Source organism: Sus scrofa, chromosome 7 (genome assembly GCF_000003025.6).
Source record: "Sus scrofa isolate TJ Tabasco breed Duroc chromosome 7, Sscrofa11.1, whole genome shotgun sequence".
NCBI classification, from domain to species: domain Eukaryota; kingdom Metazoa; phylum Chordata; class Mammalia; order Artiodactyla; family Suidae; genus Sus; species Sus scrofa.
The window spans coordinates 78,854,125-78,873,393 of NC_010449.5; the positions used below are offsets into that span (position 1 = coordinate 78,854,125).

Below are 19,269 nucleotides of genomic sequence, written 5' to 3' on the forward strand. Positions count from 1 at the left end.
ATGAAAACAAAACAATAGTTTTTTTTTTTTTTTTACCTGGGATGTCCATTTCCAAACTCAAAATGCATTCCTTTCTTTTGAGCTAAGTAATCCATCTCTTTCCTGAGAAACCTTTTTAAGATAAAAATCCTAAAGGGAAAATTGCTATATGCACAAAATATTCTTACATCCTGGATTTTCTGGAGCAGTTTTGCTTTGGGATTAAGTGATGAGTCCTAATTTAGGTTTGCAATTTATCATCATGACAAATATCTATAAAGATTTTATTGAAGTATTACTTTTTTACAGTAAAAGAATGGAAATAATTAATGCCCAAGGAAAGGACTAGTAGTAGATGGAAGGAAGGTCTTATTCTCTGAATAGCAATTCTGTAAGCAGTAGTTATTGTTTAGTGGTGATGTACATTTTTCTCCTCTGCTATGTTCTGAAAATGCCTTCTTATATCCTTCACAATCAGCTATAAGGTACTTGGAAGGACAGTTCTCCTTCTAGGAAAATATTCACCACAACACATAAAAATTACAATCCATGCCACATTACTTGAATGGAATATTATAATTCTTAAAAATAATTATCAAAATTTGTTATAATACAGAATAAGTTTGACATTATATTAAATATAACATACATACAAATGAAAATGTTGTGTTACAGGGATTGAATTATGAATGCTTTTTAAAAAATTTTTCCTTAATGTTATTTTAACACTGTTTCAGTAACAGATAACAAAGAACTCTCATTTGTTTTTTTGAACCTAAGTAATTTATCCTTTGATCATTTCCTTCTTCAGGTTTTGGCGAGACAGGCTCTATTAGCTAAAACCCAATTACCTGACCAATCAAATTTTTGGTGACATTCATTTTGGTGAAAATTTTAGTATTCAGAATACTTTATTCTGAATATTTTGATCAATGCTGTTATATATGGATTTAGAACCTACCCTTTAGAGGCATATAATGGGGTAATGTGAAAAAGAAACAAAGTATGTCTGGATGTCATTAGGATAGCAAACTCTTATTGTCCGACAAATTTTGGATGATTTTTTTAGAGTTTTATTGAAGTATAGTTGATTTTCAGTGTTGCGATAATTTCTGATCTACAACAAAGTGATTCAGTTGTACATATACACAGATACATTTTTCCAGATTTTTTTTCCCATTTAGGTTATGACAGAATATCGAGCAGAATTCACTGTGCTATACAGCAGGTCCCCACTGACAATCCATACCATATACAGTTGTGTGAAATGCCAATCCCAAACCCCAATCCATCCTTCCCCCTTTCTTTCCCCTTTGGTCATGGTAAATTTGTTTTCTAAGTCTATGAGTCTGTTTCTATTTTATAAATAAGTTCATTTGTGTCATTTTTTTTTTTAGTGGTTACATATATAAGATATCATATGCTTGTCTTTCGTTGTCTGGCTTATCATACTTTACATAGTATGATAATTTATGATTTTTTTTGCTTTGGTTTTTTTTGGTGGGGGGCTGCACCTGCAGCACATAGAATTTCCCAGGCTAGGGGTCGAATTGGAACTGTAGCTGCCAACCTACACCATAGCCACAGCAACGGGGATCCAAGCCATGTCTGTGACCTTTATCACAGCTCAGAGCAACACAGGATCCTTAACCCACTGAGCAAGGCCAGGGATCGAACTGGCATCCTCATGGATACTAGTCGGATGAGTTTCCACTGTGCCACAATGGGAACTCCAATGGATGATTGTTTTTAGGGTTTATTTGCTAGTAATGATCATGTCGCAAAAATAATAAAGTCAAATACAAGAACCACAATCAGAAAAGAATATATTTCCTTCCTTTATTTATAACCTGCCAACTAAAGAAGCAAAATGATACAATTTTATCAATGCCAGAACTATTAATGTAAATTATCATGTAAAAGGAGTTTTTTTAAAAATTAAAAACCTTTTATCTTTTATTTTTTAATATATTTTTACTTTTTAAGGCTGTACCTGTGGCATGTGGAAGTTCCCAGTCTAGGTATCGAATTGGAGCTGCAGCTGGCAGCCTGCACCACAGCCCTACAGCAATGTAGGATCCAAGCTGTGTCTGCAACCTACACCACAGCTCATGGACACACCAGATGCTTAAGCAACTGAGCAAAGCCAGAGATCAAACCTGCATCCTCATAGATACTAGTCGAGTTCATAACCCACTGAGCCACAGTGGGAACACCAAATAGTTTTTAATCACTGATAAATGAACTATTTGAACAACATCCAAATGGGTACATTTTTTGTTTAATATGCAGTCTAAGTGCCAAAGTGGAGCCCTACACTTCCATTTATCTATATAATTTCAGCACTTTATAAGTGACACCATAGATTCTTAATTTCATAGGCTGATATAAATTAATATCACTAGACCCATATTTGAAGATTTGGATAATGATATAATTTAGGTTGGTTTTCATCAGACTCTACTGACCTGATCATAGAGGGGTCATCTAATATGTCTTAGAATGTACCCCAAAACTTTCCTCAGGGCTGCCTTTATCTCCTTATTCCGGAAACTATAGATGAAGGGATTGAAGAGTGGGGTCACCATAGCATAGAACAAAGTTGCAACTTTCTGCATTGCAGCAGAATGTCCGAGTCCTGGGCTCACATACATGACCATCAGAGATCCATAGAACAGTGATACCACAGCCAAATGAGACCCACAGGTGGAGAAGGCTTTATGTCTCCCAGTGGCTGAAGGCATCCGTAACACAGCTGTTAGGACAAGGGTATAGGACCCAAGGATGAAGAGAAAGTTACCAAAGATAACTAAAGAGCTTAGAGTGTAACAAAGCAGTTGAGTTGCTGGGGCAGAGACACACGCCAGTGCAAATAGTGGTCCTGGGTCACACACAACATGGTCAATAATGTTTGATCCACAGAAGGACATCTGAGAGATGAGAACAATGGGGATCAGGAACCACAGAAACCCACAAGCCCAGCAGGTCATGACCAGTTTGGTACAGAGATGCCCAGTCATGAGATTAGGGTAGTGCAAGGGACGGCAGATAGCGAGGTACCGATCAAAGGCCATGACAGCCAAAAGTAAGCATTCAGTTGTTCCCAAAGAAAAAAAGAAATAAAATTGGAGGAAGCATCCAACAAAGGAGATGGTCTTTTTGTCTGAGAGGAAGTTGATTAACATCTTGGGTGTTGTAGACGAGACATACCAGATTTCTAGAAAGGAGAAATTCCCCAGGAACATATACATGGGGATGTGGAGTCGCCGGTCACAGCATAACGCACAAACAATGGCCCCATTGCCTGTTATGGTCAGAGCATATGTGGTAAGGAAAAGTGAGAAGAGGAGGATCTGAATCTTCCACTCACAAGAAAAACCTAGGAGTATAAATTCTCTTACAAAAGCAAAGCTGGAATCTGGCTCAGAGACGTTCATGGGGTCGATCACCTGCAAGGTCAAGAGACACGTATTTATCAGTTAGGACTAGTTTCAAATGTGTTGCTGTTAAGAATGACGAGAAGACTCATTTTTCAAGAGCGTCCTCATTTAGGAAGAGAATGTAGTCTACTTGCTCTTGGCTATATACTCTGTGTTCTGGGCATAGTAGGCAGCTGGCTGCACAGAAAGAAACTTTTGCCTGCTTCTGTATCTCTCCCTTACAATGACACAACTAGAGAAATTTATTTTATTTCCTTTTTTTGGCACTTTAATTTTTTGAAATTTTTTATTATGATGGATTTACAATGTTCTATCAATTTCTGCTATGTAGCACAGTGACCAGTTATTCTATCTATCTATCTATCTATCTATCTATCTATCTATCTATCTATCTATCTATATATATATATATTCTTTTTGTCTATCCTCCATCATGTTTTTTGTAGTGTTTCTTGTAGAAATATATATATATTCTGAATATATATATATTCTATATATATATATTCTTTTTCTCTATCCTCCATCATGTTTCTATACAGCAGGATCTCATTGCCCATCCACTCCAAATGCAGCAGTTTTCATTTACAAATGCTAGACTCCCAATGCAACCCACTACCTCCCCCTCCCCACTGGCAAACACACGTCTGTCCTACATTTTGTAAGCTTGTTATTTTGGGGGGACTGAGATGATCTGTGATAGTTTCTGAATAGCATATAACACAGAGTTAACACTTAATGTATACTATTTTCTAATCCTAATCCCATTTTATGGTGAAATAGACTTGGTAGAGAGTTTTATGACTTACATTATATACTACTTATCATTCAAATATGAAAAAAATGGACATATGTCACAGTAAATTGGTAGTAATCATTTCAAAGCCAATATCTGCATTTCTTGTTGCTGTTAGATTAAGCATCATAAAACTGTAATACCACAATTTTACTTACCAACATTGACTTTAAATATTGTAATGTTGTAGTGTTTCTTGTAGAAAAGAATAGCTTTATGTTTTCACTAAATATTTTATTTAAACAGAAGTTTGCCAAAAAAAAAATAATAAACAAAAAACAAAAAACAACCAACCAAACAAAAAAACAAAAAAACCTAGGTATGGGATTTTATTTTTTGAAGTACTTTTTTCCCACAAAATTTTGGTATTGATTTTCTTTATATGCTACTTTAAAGTAAAAAATTTTTCCAAGCTGAGAGAAGTCAAATGCTTTCTTTTGCCATAAGTAAACTTCCTTCATCCTACATTCTTATAGAAAAGATGCCAGGGACCTGAGTTATCTGAAAAATTTTGTGTGTAGTAATATGCAAGGATATGAGTCCTAAAAGTTGTGAGAGCTCATATTTTGGGCACAAACACAAAATTTTAAAAAGGAATTTTTTCCCATCTATTCTCCACACTAGAGATTTGAGAGGTTTTTAATAATGATTTTGTGGAAGCTTGTTTGTGCTTCTTTTAGTTATATGAATCCTTTTAAAACTGCTCAAGTTCAGGAGAATTTATAAATCAACATAAAGCAATTATGAAATGAAAAGAGATTAGCATAGAGCTGTCTCTGCTGTGCTAGAAATATAGAGCTTTCATGGTTTTGATATTAACCAAATCTCTAAGGATCTGTTTAATAAATCTTATCCTTCCATCTCCAGCTGGACAAAGACATTATTGCAACACAAAAATTAAGATTGCACTTTTATTATCACAGGTTCTCCTGGGACTTGGCCTCTGTAGCATTAGGAATGTCCTCTTCCAAGCCAATGTTTTTTTAAAAAGTTAAACTATTGCACATTCCCTGAGGAATCAGTAAAGAGCAGTAACAACTTTTCTGGGGCAACTTTTCTCTTGCCCAACTGAAATACGGATTCCAAGAAGTTTCCAGAAGACACAGTTTGAGGAGCATTAGGAGACAACTTATCACCAAAAGTTCTGATATGAAGTTTAGGAGCATTTCAAATATACTGAGTATATTGAATGTATAAGTGATTAAATTTCAAATATAGTCGCATAGATTATAGGATACAGAAGTGCTGTGCAGAGAGGTCATTAAGGCAAATGTTGAGGTATAGATAGTGTAGGACCTTGATGATAAAAACTTGGAGAATTTAGAAATGAGATTTATAAAGGCAGCATGGTAGAATTCTTTAGATTTGAGAGAAAAGAGCAAGAAGTCTCAGTATTTGAGTTGACTGACTGAAACACTTCAGATGAACATGTGATGGCCCAACTGATGTCCCGTGAGACAAGTATTTGCTTTCATTGAATAGTGTCCCTTTCATTTTTACCTCAAGGAGTTTGGAGTCTACATATTATGAGTAAAACACCCAGGTGGGAATGCATGCTCATATCATATAGTGTAACATGATGTGAGGAGATCAGGAATCTATGCCTTGGAACACTGTTTGGTGAACCACAGACTCACAAGTACGTGCTTAGCTGCTTTATATGTGTTTTTCTTGTCTCCCTGTTCTGATTCCCAGAATATGCAAAAGTTATCACTCTTAACATAGAGGTTCCCAAGAGATGTCCAGGGTGAGTTATTTTCATGCTTCTTGTTCTGGCCAAAACCAAGACCAGGAAAACTTCACCCAAGGGATTCCTTCCAGCGATGAATAAATATCAGGCTGAGGGAAAGTTCTCCCACTACCTCCACCTAACAATGGATATTATCTCAAGCATATATCAGAAGATAAGGGTAGAAAAGTAATCTGGTCTTAGACAAATTTGTGTATAGTAAGTTATCTCATATTCTCGGTGACTCTCTAAATAATTTCAAAATATTTCTATGTATGTGTTTCATGCATGCCCACTCTGTTTGGAGTTGAGTACGGCTTGTTCAGCTTCTGACCTTTAAAGAGATAAATCATGGGTTTTTCTGCTCCTATGCTATTCCTACTAGAATTTCTGTGGTCTCTAACAACAGTGTACATACCACACATAATGCTGTACCTCAGAGATGCTCTAAGTCTGCTTTGGGAGGTCATGGTTCTTTGACAAGTACTTGATTATTAGAAGCTATTATGGCTTAATGGTTCTTCCCATTTAAGAAGATAAAGAATGTTATTATCAGAGAGTTATGAATACTATGTCTATGAATACATAGACATAGAAGTAAAAAATTATATATCCAGTGGGCAGTGATATAAAACTCAGTTATTATAAGATTAATAGGATTAAATCTCATTAACCTGAGAAAACAGGAAGGCAGCTTTAGGTAGTGGAAGGAACTTGGACATCTCTCTGCATAATTCATCTGGTGTCTATCTCAGGCAATCTATTAATTCTCTGAGTTTATACTTGTAAATTATAAATGTTGATAATCTCACAGTTTTAGGATTCTGAATTAAAAAATTAATGGAAGGACATTGCATCTAGAACAGGAAGAAAAATGCATTGCTATATTTTAATATTTCAAGAAGAGTGACTCATTTCCTTTCCTTAAGTTTTCAAGTTTACTAATCCCAAAGTTATCTCTACCTCCTTTTGTGAAAATGTACCCTGAGTTACAGAGTTCCAAAGGTACTTTAAAAGAATGTGTTATTGCCTCTGTCAGTCTTAAAATATTAATCCCCTCCTGGATAAAAGTAGAAGTGAAAGGTGAAAAAGTTGTTAAGCTCATGGAAAGCAAGAAGCAAGTTTGACAGCTTATTAATTTGGACAGAATGTAAGGAGTAGGTATTTTAAAGAAAGGTGATTCTGTGTCTTTTACCTCAGAAGGTAGTTGGCTATTTTCTAAGATTGTAACCAGTAAGCTTTGAAGTCTTTAGTGCTTTAAGCTGCATTTTAATGAATAGAGAGGAAGTTAACTCTAAAGTTAACTGAGTACTAGAAAACTGTTAAGTGCTTTATGCATATTTTCTGACTTGATGGCAAATCTATTAGATTGAGTGTTCTGTTTTTACAGATGAGGAAACGGAAATAAAAATAAATTTAGCTCAAGGTCACAGGGTCAACAAGTAATGCGTTCAGACCTGATCTCACTAATTTAAAAGTCCATGGTTATTCCACTATGATCTCACGTGTTGGATTAAATTAATAAAGTAATACTTATTCTATCAATGTTATGATATAGCGACAATTTCAAAACTGATGAAAGACTATGATTTTTTTATTGGTAAATTGTTCCCTAGCAATGTACAAATTCCTCTCTCCAACACAGTTGAAATTCTGCTTTTGCTATTAGCTATTTTCTATGTCCCTTATTCCAATAGATACAAAACTAATTACTATTATTATTAATATTATTTTGCCTGCACCCGCAGTATATGGAAGTTCTCGGGTGAGATGTCAAAGCTGCACCTCCACAGTGACCTGAGCCACTGCAGAAGGTCCTTAACCTGTTGTGCCACAGCGGGAACTCCACAAAACTAAGTATTAAAAACTAATTCTGGGAAGATTTATCTTGACAGAGTTTCAAGGTAAATATCAAACTGTTCATGTTTATCAGGGGCATAAGTCTACTGGGTATAATATCAGAATATTTTCTTAGAAATTAAAAATATCTCTAGTGGAGGATATGTTTATTTGTAAGTTGTGAGACTGTTACATGTTCCCCTGTTCATAGCTAATGTGTGATTCCCAAAATTTCTTTAAGAAATTCTTTCTTTCTATGCTTGATCTGTGTTTCTTTATAAGGGGAGGGGAAGCTAGTGCTCATGAGGAGGTAACAGTTTTCATTGTTCACCTGCTTTCCTTGGCACCATCCTTGCAATTTCAAAGCATAAAGGAAGATGCAAGACCCCAAAGTACAACAAATCCAAGGGAAGTCAATAAAGGGGAAGAGATATGTAATTATCTTTCTACCATTCAGCTTGAGAGGAATTCTTAATTTACTTAAGGATGACTATAAGCAATATCATAATTCTATTTAGAAATGAGTAACTGGTGATTTCTGAAGTTTTCACTTCATGTTCAGTCAGTACTAACAGTCAAATATATACTTTGCTTACTTACATGTCTGTTGTTTTCTCTAGTCTTAGAAAAGACATATTTTTTAACTTTATGGCGGTATTTCAAAGCATCCAGTGATGTAATTGAAGGTAAATATTTTCTATTGATAAACTTGAGTTATGAGGAGCTTCCATTCAGCATTCATCAAGTCAGAACCTGAGTCTGAGTTCCACTTTGGTTAATTCCTTCCTCACATAAATCTCTACTGACATTTTTTTCTAGTAGATTTATTTTACTAAATTAATTCCATTTAATTTTGATCCTAACCAAAGATAAATTATGTGTCTGATTTTGCATTTGTATTATCGTACCATGGTATTTATTAAATGGCCTTCTATGTAGCTTCTCTCCTAAAGGTTGTTCCAACAAATATTTTAGAATAATAAGCTAAAGTTTTAATTTTATGATGTCTTATAGAAGAGGTGCAAATGAAGCTTTAAGAAATCATTATGCATAATTCAGAGAAACCGTAATTTTGTGCCATGTCATTTGTTCTGGATTTCAATATCTGTTCACCATCATCTTCCTAAGTAGATGACTTAAATTTTAGTTATTAAGTAAAATTGTTGTTGGTAGTGCCCTACCAAGATTCTTTTACTGCAGTACTGGAATGGAGCTAGTTTCTAGGTGACATGGCAATCTTTTCTTGGTATTTCATATTGCTGTTCACCTTTCTCACTTCCTCCTTGTGAGAATACCCTCTTAATCATCCATAAAAATCATATCTTGGAAAGGCAATTTTAGGCATGTTGACTTCTCATGTAGGCATAATACCAGAAGCATCTTGCCAAGATTTGTCTTCTCAAATATAATTTTCACTTTCAGATATCGATGCTAAATTTCATGAAGTTTAAATTTCAATGAGATAGAATTTCAGCTGAATACTAAAAATTAATTCCCACTTCCCATCTTACTAACTAACAATTTATCCTTCTCTTGAGGTTATTTTAGAGGAAACACTGAAGAAAATGGATACAGGAAATCTGTCTGTAGTGTCAGAATTTGTGCTTCTGGGACTTTGCCAGTCGTGGGCTATGCAGGTCCTACTCTTACTGATATTTTTTATGCTTTACCTGATTATTGTATCTGGAAATATCGCCATCATGATCTTAATCATCATCGACACCCATCTGCATTCCCCCATGTACTTCTTGTTGGCCAACTTGTCCTTTGTTGATATGTGGCTTTCTTCAGTTACCACTCCTAAGATGATTACAGACTTGGTCAGGGAGAACAAGACTATTTCCTTTGGAGGTTGCATGTGTCAGATTCTCTTTGTGCATTTTGTTGGAGGTGGTGAGATGGTGCTATTAGTAGTAATGGCGTATGATCGCTATGTGGCCATCTGCAAGCCACTCCACTATTCAACCATTATGAACTTGCAAAAGTGCCTTGGGCTTGTGGTTATTTCCTGGACCATTGGCTTTGTGCATGCCATGAGTCAAATGGCTGTGATTATGCAATTGCCTTTTTGTGGCCCCAGGGAAATGGACAGCTTCTTCTGTGATATACCACTGGTCATCAAGCTTGCCTGCATGGATTCTCATAGCTTGGGAATGTTAATGAATGCTGACAGTGGGGTTCTGGCCATGACCTGCTTCATATTGTTGCTGATATCCTACACATACATTCTTTTTACTGTTCGACAAGGCTCTAAAACCAGTGCATCTAGGGCACTCTCTACCTGCACTGCCCACATCACGGTGGTGGTGCTCTTCTTTGGGCCCTGCATCTTCATCTATGTGTGGCCACTCAGCATCACGTGGGTGGACAAATTTCTTGCTGTGTTTTACTCTGTTATTACACCTCTTCTAAATCCAGCCATTTATACCCTAAGAAATAAAGAGATAAAAAATGCTATGAAGAGATTCAGAAGCTACTACTTGCATGCCAAGGAAAATATTTAATGCCTAGAAACCTCACTGTAGGCACTTCAAATTGACAGTATATTTACCATATAAAATAGGGCTAAGGGTGTTCCCGTCGTGGCGCAGTGGTTAACGAATCCGACTAGGAACCATGAGGTTGCGGGTTTGGTCCCTGCCCTTGCTCAGTGGGTTAACGATCCGGCGTTGCCGTGAGCTGTGGTATAGGTTGCAGACGTGGCTCGGATCCCGCGTTGCTGTGGCTCTGGCGTAGGCCAGTGGCTACAGCTCGATTCGACCCCTAGCCTGGGAACCTCCATATGCCGTGGGAGCGGCCCAAGAAATAGCACAACAACAACAACAACAACAAAAGACAAAAAAAAAAAATAAATAAAATAAAAAAAAATAAAATAGGGCTAATATTCTAAACACTTAGTTTATAGCTACATGTTATGACTGCCTCCAGGTATAGGAATAAGGCTAATATTATTTCAAGGAATTTCAACAGTTTAGAATTTAATTACTTTATTTTTTCTTTTTATGGCTATACCTGTGGCATATGGGAGTTGCCCGGGATTCAAATTGGATTCAATAGGATTCACATTGGAGCTACAGCTGCAGCTTATGCCACAGCCACAGGAATGCCAGATCCAAGCTGCATCTGTGACCTACGCCACAGCTTGAAGAAATCTTGTATCCTCAACCCACTGAGCATGGCCAGGGATCAAACCTGCATCCTCATGATTGCAACATTGGGTCTTTAACCCACTGAGCCACAATGAGAACTCCATTTATTAATAAACCAGTAAAATATCATGTAATATTTACCTAAAATCCACACTAATAATCCTTTGTGAGGGGATTGTCTAATCTAATCAGTCTTTCTATGCCTTTAACTATGTTCAATGAGATGCTGACCATTTAACCAAGTCATACATACTTCCTGATGGATAACATCTTAATAAACTTCTCTTGAATTTTCTCCTAACTCCATTTGGAAAATGTTTCTGTGACACTGGCTTCTTTCCTCAAATCAGTCACTTTGTACAGAAGCCCATTTAGTAATTACTGGGAGTGGCTAGAAACAGAGGTTAACATGCACAGAACTCGTTTGTCTACCTGATTACTAACGTTTCCTCTGTAGTGGATGCCTTTTGGTGAGCATTCATACAGGACATACATATTTGCATAAACTTTGCCCATTCTGAGACCTCTGTTACCAGAATTTCCCTCCAGGAATTCTTTGCCAACATCCTTCCAATTCTGTTCATTCTAGGCCCTGATATCCAACCAAATGATTGGTAGTTCTTCATGAGTTGATAGATGGCCATGCCTCTACTGATAGCCAAACAAAGTGGACAACCAAATGCACAGCTTGCGCTTCTTCCCAATGGGAAAATTTCTCCTCATCGCTATTTGGCAGTACTGTAATCATTAATACTAATCAAAACTGGCTAATATTTAACTAATTTGGGGCTTGTAAAGCTGCAGACTTTCACTTTTAGTTGCTGCTAACATATGCCAAACCAACTGTATGTTTAGGTCCAAATAAAAGTTTTAGGTCACAGCTCCCACTCAGATTTGATTCCTGCCCTGGGAATTTCCATATGCCAAGGGAGCGGCTGAAAAATAAAAAAAGAAACATAATCAAACTTTAGCAAAATCAGCAAAAGTTTAACAAAATAATGAGACAACTTGAAATATGTTCACATTATATAGGACTCAAAAATTTATAGGAGTTCTTATCATGCCTCAGCAGGTTAAGAACTCAACTAGTATCCATGAGGAAGCAGGTTTGATCCCTGGCCTAGCTTGGTGGGTTAGGATCCAGTGTTTGCTGCAAGCAGATGCAGCTCAGATCTGTTGTGGCTATTGTGGCATAGTCTGAAAGCTGCAGCTCTGATTTGACACCTAGCTCCAGAACTGTTTTATGTCAGAGGTGCCATCCTAAAAAGAAAAAGAAAAAAAAATATTTTAAGGATTAATGGTAGTTCCCCTTTGCCCAGTGGGTTAAGGATTCAGCATTGTTACTGCAGTTGCCTGGGTGACTGCTGTGGTGTGGGTTCAGTCACTGGCCTAAGAACTGTTACATGTGGGGGATGTAGCCAAGGAGAGAGAGAGGGAGAGTGAGAGGGAATATTTTAAGGATTATTAAGTGGAAAAGAAATTCAGCTTTTACAGATGTGCATAAAATAGTGGACCCAAAACCATGGGAAGGAAAGTTCAAGAAGTGTAACTTCCTATGGGAAAGTACCCCTGGTGCTTTCTGGTCTGTTGTATGTTCCTATATAAACTGCCAGCCCATCACTATGATTCTGTGTGCTCCCATTATCCTAAAGGACTTTCAGCCTCCTGAACATCCTGTGCTCTTTCACCTCCAGGTTTTTGCTCATTCCATATCTCTCGTCAGGAACTTGCTTTCACTGACACTTTATCTCCCTACCATCTTTCTGGCCATCTTTTTAGTTTTAACCCTGTGCTATTTTCCCTGAAAACCCAGAATAAGTGGCCTCTTCACCCCTTCTGTGTGAGCCCACAGCATTTATGCTTCTCTATCCCAGCATTTTTCTCATTACATAGAAACTCTGCCTGTTTCCACGTAAGCTCTGTGAGGACGAATTCTGAATAAATGACAGAGGTCAGCGCCTGGCACCTACGAAAGGCTCCACCCATACTGTTTGAATATGTGATATTAGGACTTCAGAGTTGGGTTTTAAAATCTCACTACTTTCCCTTCCTCTGGAGACTCTGGACTAATAGAATTATCTACTCAAAGAACAGCAGATATGTGGGAAAAGAAGTGTCATTAAAAAAATACCTAGGTCGTACTCATTGAAGACAGTGGTTCAGGTTTAGGTCAGAAGGATATTTTAAATTCTCCCTTAAATCAAAGATGGCTGGGTCTTTGTTTCCAATCTGATGTTAACAAACCTGTCCAGGTGCAGATCCACAGAAGTTAGAATAGAGGTGTGAGTGTTTTGTGCCAAACCAGTCTAATTTTCTCTCTGTCAGTCTCTGTCAGTTGTTCCCAAAATTTTGTTTCCCGTAGTAGGCAGGCTAGAAATTCCTCCAACAAGAGGATGGCTTAGAGAGACTTGTTACTATTCTGATATATGACACATTTTATGTATGTATGTATACATTCAAATGGGCAATTCTCAGAAGTTCTAGTGGAATCAGATCCTCATTGATATAGTAACTTCTCATTCCTCATTCTTGCTCCCTGTCCAATAAACTACCTGCACCCAAGTCTTTGCCTCAGGTTCTCCTTCTGGGACAACCCAAAGCAAGACACCCTCCTTGAATTGTATTAGAAAGAAATAATTGTCAACCACTAGTTACAAAAAGATTTATTATCTGACAGTTAAATTCACTCACTTTCATAGTAGAGTGATCAGTATTTCAAATTATTCATTCAGTGTCCCAACTGGAAGTTTATATATCTGAAGACTGTAAAATATTAATGTCATGATAGGTTAAAGGCAGGCTTTATATTTGAAGTGGGAGAGGAGCAATTGTGAAAAGAATGTGTGAAATAAGACCATTTGAAGCTTCAACAATGGATGGGTTCTTAGTCACTGCTTTAGGAAAATATATGTATGTAAATTTAGGACCTGGAAATTGAACTATTCATGCTTGTGTACCTCTTGGAAAGTCTTTGAGTATCCTCAGGGGTATGCAAGACCTAGTTTTAAAGATTAGTTGTCTAGAATACCCTACTGACAGACACTCACACAGACACACACACACCCCAAACCCAAACTAAACACATGGTATTTGGGGTATACATGGAAGAAACATAATCTCTATGTCTCAAGGAAAGTCAAGAAGGAGATCTGTTGTAAAAGGACTTCATCAAAAGTTTTTTATAGGAGGTGACTTTGAGATTTCTTTGATTCTGATGAAGAACATGAGAACAGAGAATTGATCAAGATTCATGCTCAATTAACATTTATTTCATGCTTTCTGTGTACTAGAGATGTTTCAGGAACTTTTGTATCCACGATCTCATGAAAACATCACACATCACATAATGGTTCTCTGGAGGTGGGAATGACCATTCCAATTTTAGTTGAAATTAAACCACCTGCCAAATTCATATTGATTAATGAAAGAATCGAGTTCCTAACTAGATCTTCTGATTTAAAGTTCCATATGCTTTAACAATATCACAGTAAGACTGAAAAAGAACTCTAGCTAGAAGTTAAACAGAAATGTAAGACTTCCCCCTCCCCAATCACAAAATGCATATGTCTAATATGATGTCGACTGAAGTTTTCCCTGACACTAATCCCTACTGCCCACAACTCTGGGCAAATTAGCTGCTCTTTTTTCTTTGTGTTTCATATATTGTACATATGTTGGTTAGAACGTTTTTTGCATTTTATGGTAATTATTTTCTCATCTGTTTCTCTACATCATTAGAGTGTTTTCTGAGAGAAGAGACTTATCTGCTTTATCTTCATAATTATTTTCACAATCTAGTGCCAAGCACAGTGCCTTAACACAGAGGAGGCATTCAGTTACTATTTACTGAGTGGATAATTATACAAATGAGTGAAAGTAAAAGGATGGCCATTTTACCCATATTCCACTAAGCTGGATTATTCCACATTCCTCCTGGGCCTGCTACCAAAGAAAGTTTAGACTTTTCCAGAACTTTCCAGAGAGCATTTTTCATATCCTTATTCCTGAGACTGTAAATCAAAGGGTTGAAGAGCGGAGTCACCATTGCATAGAACAGGGTCATAATCTTTGGCATCAAGGTGGAGTGGCTGGATCCAGGGCTCACATGCATCACCATGATGGTCCCATAGAATAGCAGCACCACAGCCAAATGGGACCCACAGGTGGAAAAGGCCTTATGTCGACTGGATGCCGAGGGCAACCGAAGCACAGCAAGTAGGACCAGGGTGTAGGAGATGAGGATGAAAAGGAAGCTGAGCAGGATGATGAGGGAGCTTAGGGTATAGCTGGTAAGCTTGGACATGGGGGCAGGAGCACACGAAAGGGTCAGCAATGGGCCTGAGTCACACACAAAGTGGTCAATTACATTGGGGCCACAGAAAGGCAGTTGGGAGATAAGAATAACAGGCACCAGATACCAGAGAAAGCCACACACCCAACAAGAAATCACCAGGTTGATACAACATTGTCCAGTCATAACTGTGGCATAATGCAGAGGATGACAGATGGCAAAGTATCGATCAAATGACATTGCTGAGAGAAAGAAGCACTCAGTGGAGCCCATGGAAAAGAAGAAATATAATTGAAGGAAGCACCCAGTGAATGAGATGGCCTTGGTCTTTGAGAGGAAGTTAACCAGCGTGTTGGGAACAGTGGAGTTGACGTACCAGATCTCCAGGAATGCAAAATTCCCCAGAAGGAAGTACATGGGGTGTGGAGCTTCTGGTCCCAACACACAGCACAGATAATGGCTCCATTTCCCATGAGAGTCAGGAGGTAGACAATGCAGAAGAACATAAACAGGATGACTTGAATCTCCCTGCTGCAGGGAAAACCCAGAAGGATGAATTCATGCACTGATTCAGAATAGAATCCTGATCCGGAGATGTTCATTTAGTCCATAAGCTGTGTTGCAATGAAACATAATAAAGAAGCCAAATCCAAGCAACTTCACATAACATATAAGGACCTTCATGATCTGATCTTTATCTACTTATTTAACCTCACCAGTTTCCTTGTACTGTCTTGAGTCTTGTGTCCCAGTAAGAAAGGAATAGTTGCACTTCTACCAAATGTCGTGGTGTTCTCCCCACGTAAGATAATATATTTCTCCCTCCTTCCTTCCCTCCTTCCTTCCTTCCTTCCTTCCTTCCTTCCTTCCTTCCTTCCTTCCTTCCCTCCCTCCCTCCCTCTCCCCCTATCTTCCCATACCTTCTGGGTCCTTTCCTTTCTCTTTCTCCATCTTTTTGCCTATTTGTTTACTAATTTACTTCTTTTTGTTTGCATAACTTGTACGTGCAACTTACACTCTTCACTTCAAGGTCCAGTGGAATGGTTCTTTACTTGCATGGGGTGGTGGTGAAGGCAGATGAGAGCAAAGGCTTGGCAAAAGAGGAAACAGTGGACCAATATGGTATGAGACTAGAGTAACAAGATGTGCCCATTTGCAGGAGACTATCCCAATTTTAGCACTGGGAGTTTTGTGATTCAGAAAACTCCTCAGCCCTAGGGAAACAGGGACAGTTAGTCACCCTGTGTGAGATCCTGAAGCTGACCCTGCTACTTTAAAAACACATATGCACCTGTCCCCTTGGGTCTACTGAAGTCCTCCTTTGCCTAATTTGTCTGCAGAGAAAAAGGAAAGGTCTTCAGTATGACCCATGAGAGTACTGAGAGGACACATGAAAGTACTGAGAAGATGCTCAGAAACAAAAGCACAACAGCAGGGCAATGCCCAAATGGCTTTCCAGGAATTGCTGGATGTTCTGTGCAGCCATGAGCACTAATTATCAACAGAGGCCACACTCCAGATGCAAAAGCTGTGTGGAATCACATGGCCAAGGTCCTGGGGTGGGTGGATGCAACCCTGATACTCTTTTTTTTTTTTTTCCCACTCAAGACTAAATTACTAAGTAATGCATTATTTTTTGACACAGGTTTCCTCTGAGCAATTCTGCCATCCTATCTTCTTATGATCCCCTTTTAAGGCAGTTGATTCTTTAATTCAGAAGTCTCCAAAGGTATTAGTAGAAGAAAAAGACTCCACGAAGCCCTTTGCAAGGGGAAAATATAATGATAGGGAGGAACCAGTGAGACAGAGTGACTTGGTATTTAAGAAGAAATTGGGGTTGGTAATCTGATCTAGATTGAGTTGATGATCTTCCAAAACATTTAATGATCTGGTTTCCAGTGATCAATAGAATGAAGAAAAAATAAAACAACCTTGGGAAAAGAAAGACCTGAATAGTTTAATTTAGTTTCCTTACTCATGGGAAAGAGTATTTCACATTTCCTGAAGGGCATGCTGGCATTCATATTAATCACATTAAGTCGGATACTTCCTTCAGAAGAACTGAATTTCTCCCTGCTGGTAGTTACTCTGGTTTGGCCAGATTCTCCCTCTGTGTCTGCTTCATTCAGTTTGCCATGTTATTATGGAATCTCTCTTATCAGATGAAAGCATTACTCTGATTTCCCAAGTCTTGGCTACTCACTAGTTAGACATTATATATGTGTATAAATAAAAACAAAGCACAAAGAGCTAATATTCTTTTAGTTTTAAAAATAATTTGTGAAACATCCCCAAACTGATTTGCTTTTCCTAATTCCTTAACCTGCTTGGACCTCCTAGTGGATGGTAGTTATTTATAATAGCTTTTGTCTTCAGTTATGTGTCTCTCTGAAACCCTGTAAGGATGTAATACAACTCCCAAAATGGACTGAAGGAACCAATACTTTTAATCCTGTGTGACAACATCTTCTATGAATTACTAGTCATAAAGCAATAATATTGTTATTTATTTATTTTTATTTTTATTTTTTGTATTTTCTAGGGCTGCACCCACGACATATGGAGGTTCCCAGGCTAGAGGTCTAATCGGAGCTGTGCCAGAGCTACAGCCAGGCCAGATCCTAGCCGGGTCTGTGACCTACACCACAGCTCACGGCAACACTGGATCCTTAACCCACTGAGTAAGGCCAGGGATCGAACATGCAACCTCATGGTTCCTAGTCAGATTTGTTAACCACTGAGCCATGATGGGAACTCCCTGTTTATTTTGTTAATCACTGCACCCATGGCATGTTGAAGTTCCTGGGCCAGGGACTGACTTCGAATCACAGCTGCAACCCATGCTGAAGCTGCAACAACATGGATCCTTTAACCACCGTGCCCAACCAGGAATCGAACTTGCCCCTCCACAGCGACCTGAGCCACTGTTGTTGGATTCTTAACCTGCTGCACCACAGGTGGATCTCCCTCTTTTATTTTAGAAAGAGAATATATCGTAACATTTAGAATTGTGAAAAAGCTAGAAAAGGATTCCTCTTTCAGTTAATGACAAACACCACAGCTTTGGATTTGAAGCTATTTAGATTTTATCCCTTAGCTCTTTTATCAAGAATACCACCATCAACAACAAAATTAGGATTAGTTCTTGAGAAAAAAAGGGGTAGGGATATGATGAGATTTCTGCCTACCTGGGAGCTATGCTTTGGAGGAACTGAGTCTTCTCAGCTTCAGTTTCAAAAGTGTGGATTCCCAGGACCTTCACTGGAAAACAAACCCCCTTTTGTACAATTAACTGCAATGACTAACAAGAGTTTCATCAGGGGAGATGTTTGGAGGATGATGTAGATGAGACATTGGGAGTAGTTACCAGTTTCTTATTTGGAAGAGAGGATTCAAGTACCACCTATATAAACATTTTAATCTAAAAATTGAGTTCTATTTTAGATTAAAATGGAGAGGACTCTATTTTGGGCCTGTATTTCCAAAGATTTGGTTCTTGTGTATTTAAAAAAATGACTCCTTATCTCAGTAGTCCTTTGGGCAGGCCAGTATCTCAGGCCAATATCTTCTTTTACCTTCTGTGATTAGATGCCTTTGGGAGAGGAACTAGGGAGAATAAGTAGTTATGTGAAATGAGTATGTGGCTGTGTCTACTGAACTTAAAGCTAATTATGAGTTGTTTTTTACTCTGTAAAACCAAGGTTCCTCAAGGGAAAGGTGATAGCCATATAGCTGATTGCCAGAGAAAGGTAGAAAATAAATAAATATATATACATTTCTTTCTCATGAGGAAGAAAAAAGGGACAACTTAAGAATATGAGGCCTTTGTTTCTAGTTCATCAAGTAAATCCATTATAATGTCATCTTTGGTTTTCTTCAGAATCAGTGATCTAATCTTACTAGCTCTGTATTGTTACAGTATGATGATCTTTCTCTTATGATTTTTGGAAATATTCTCAACATTCTAATTTTGTTTGTGTATGTGTATTTAAAAAAGGAGTTAGTTTTTGGTCAGTATAATAGGTGCAATAACCCTATTTTAAAAATAT

At 37.8% G+C, this 19,269-nt stretch overlaps 3 protein-coding genes across 3 annotated transcripts; 1 reads left to right on the top strand and 2 right to left on the bottom strand.

Annotated features, from left to right (window-relative positions):
- Positions 2,401-3,661, bottom strand: LOC100523076 (olfactory receptor 11H12-like). Its single transcript, XM_021100008.1, has one exon. It carries the CDS (start codon positions 3,414-3,416, stop codon positions 2,463-2,465), a length of 954 nt encoding a protein of 317 aa, XP_020955667.1. The 5' UTR covers positions 3,417-3,661; the 3' UTR covers positions 2,401-2,462.
- On the top strand, positions 9,262-10,284 carry LOC100156174 (olfactory receptor 4K14-like). The gene has a single exon (XM_021100009.1). The coding sequence runs from the start codon at positions 9,346-9,348 to the stop codon at positions 10,282-10,284; it is 939 nt and encodes a 312-aa protein (XP_020955668.1). The 5' UTR covers positions 9,262-9,345.
- Positions 14,837-15,867, bottom strand: LOC100524691 (olfactory receptor 11H12-like). Its single transcript, XM_003128790.2, is given in 2 exon segments — positions 14,837-15,642; positions 15,645-15,867. Coding segments are annotated over 2 exon segments (984 nt in total). The 5' UTR covers positions 15,823-15,867.

Coding starts and splice junctions, on each gene's coding strand:
- LOC100523076 (XM_021100008.1), bottom strand. CDS start 3,416: ATGAACGTCTCTGAGCCAGATTCCAGCTTTGCTTTTGTAAGAGAATTT.
- LOC100156174 (XM_021100009.1), top strand. CDS start 9,346: ATGGATACAGGAAATCTGTCTGTAGTGTCAGAATTTGTGCTTCTGGGA.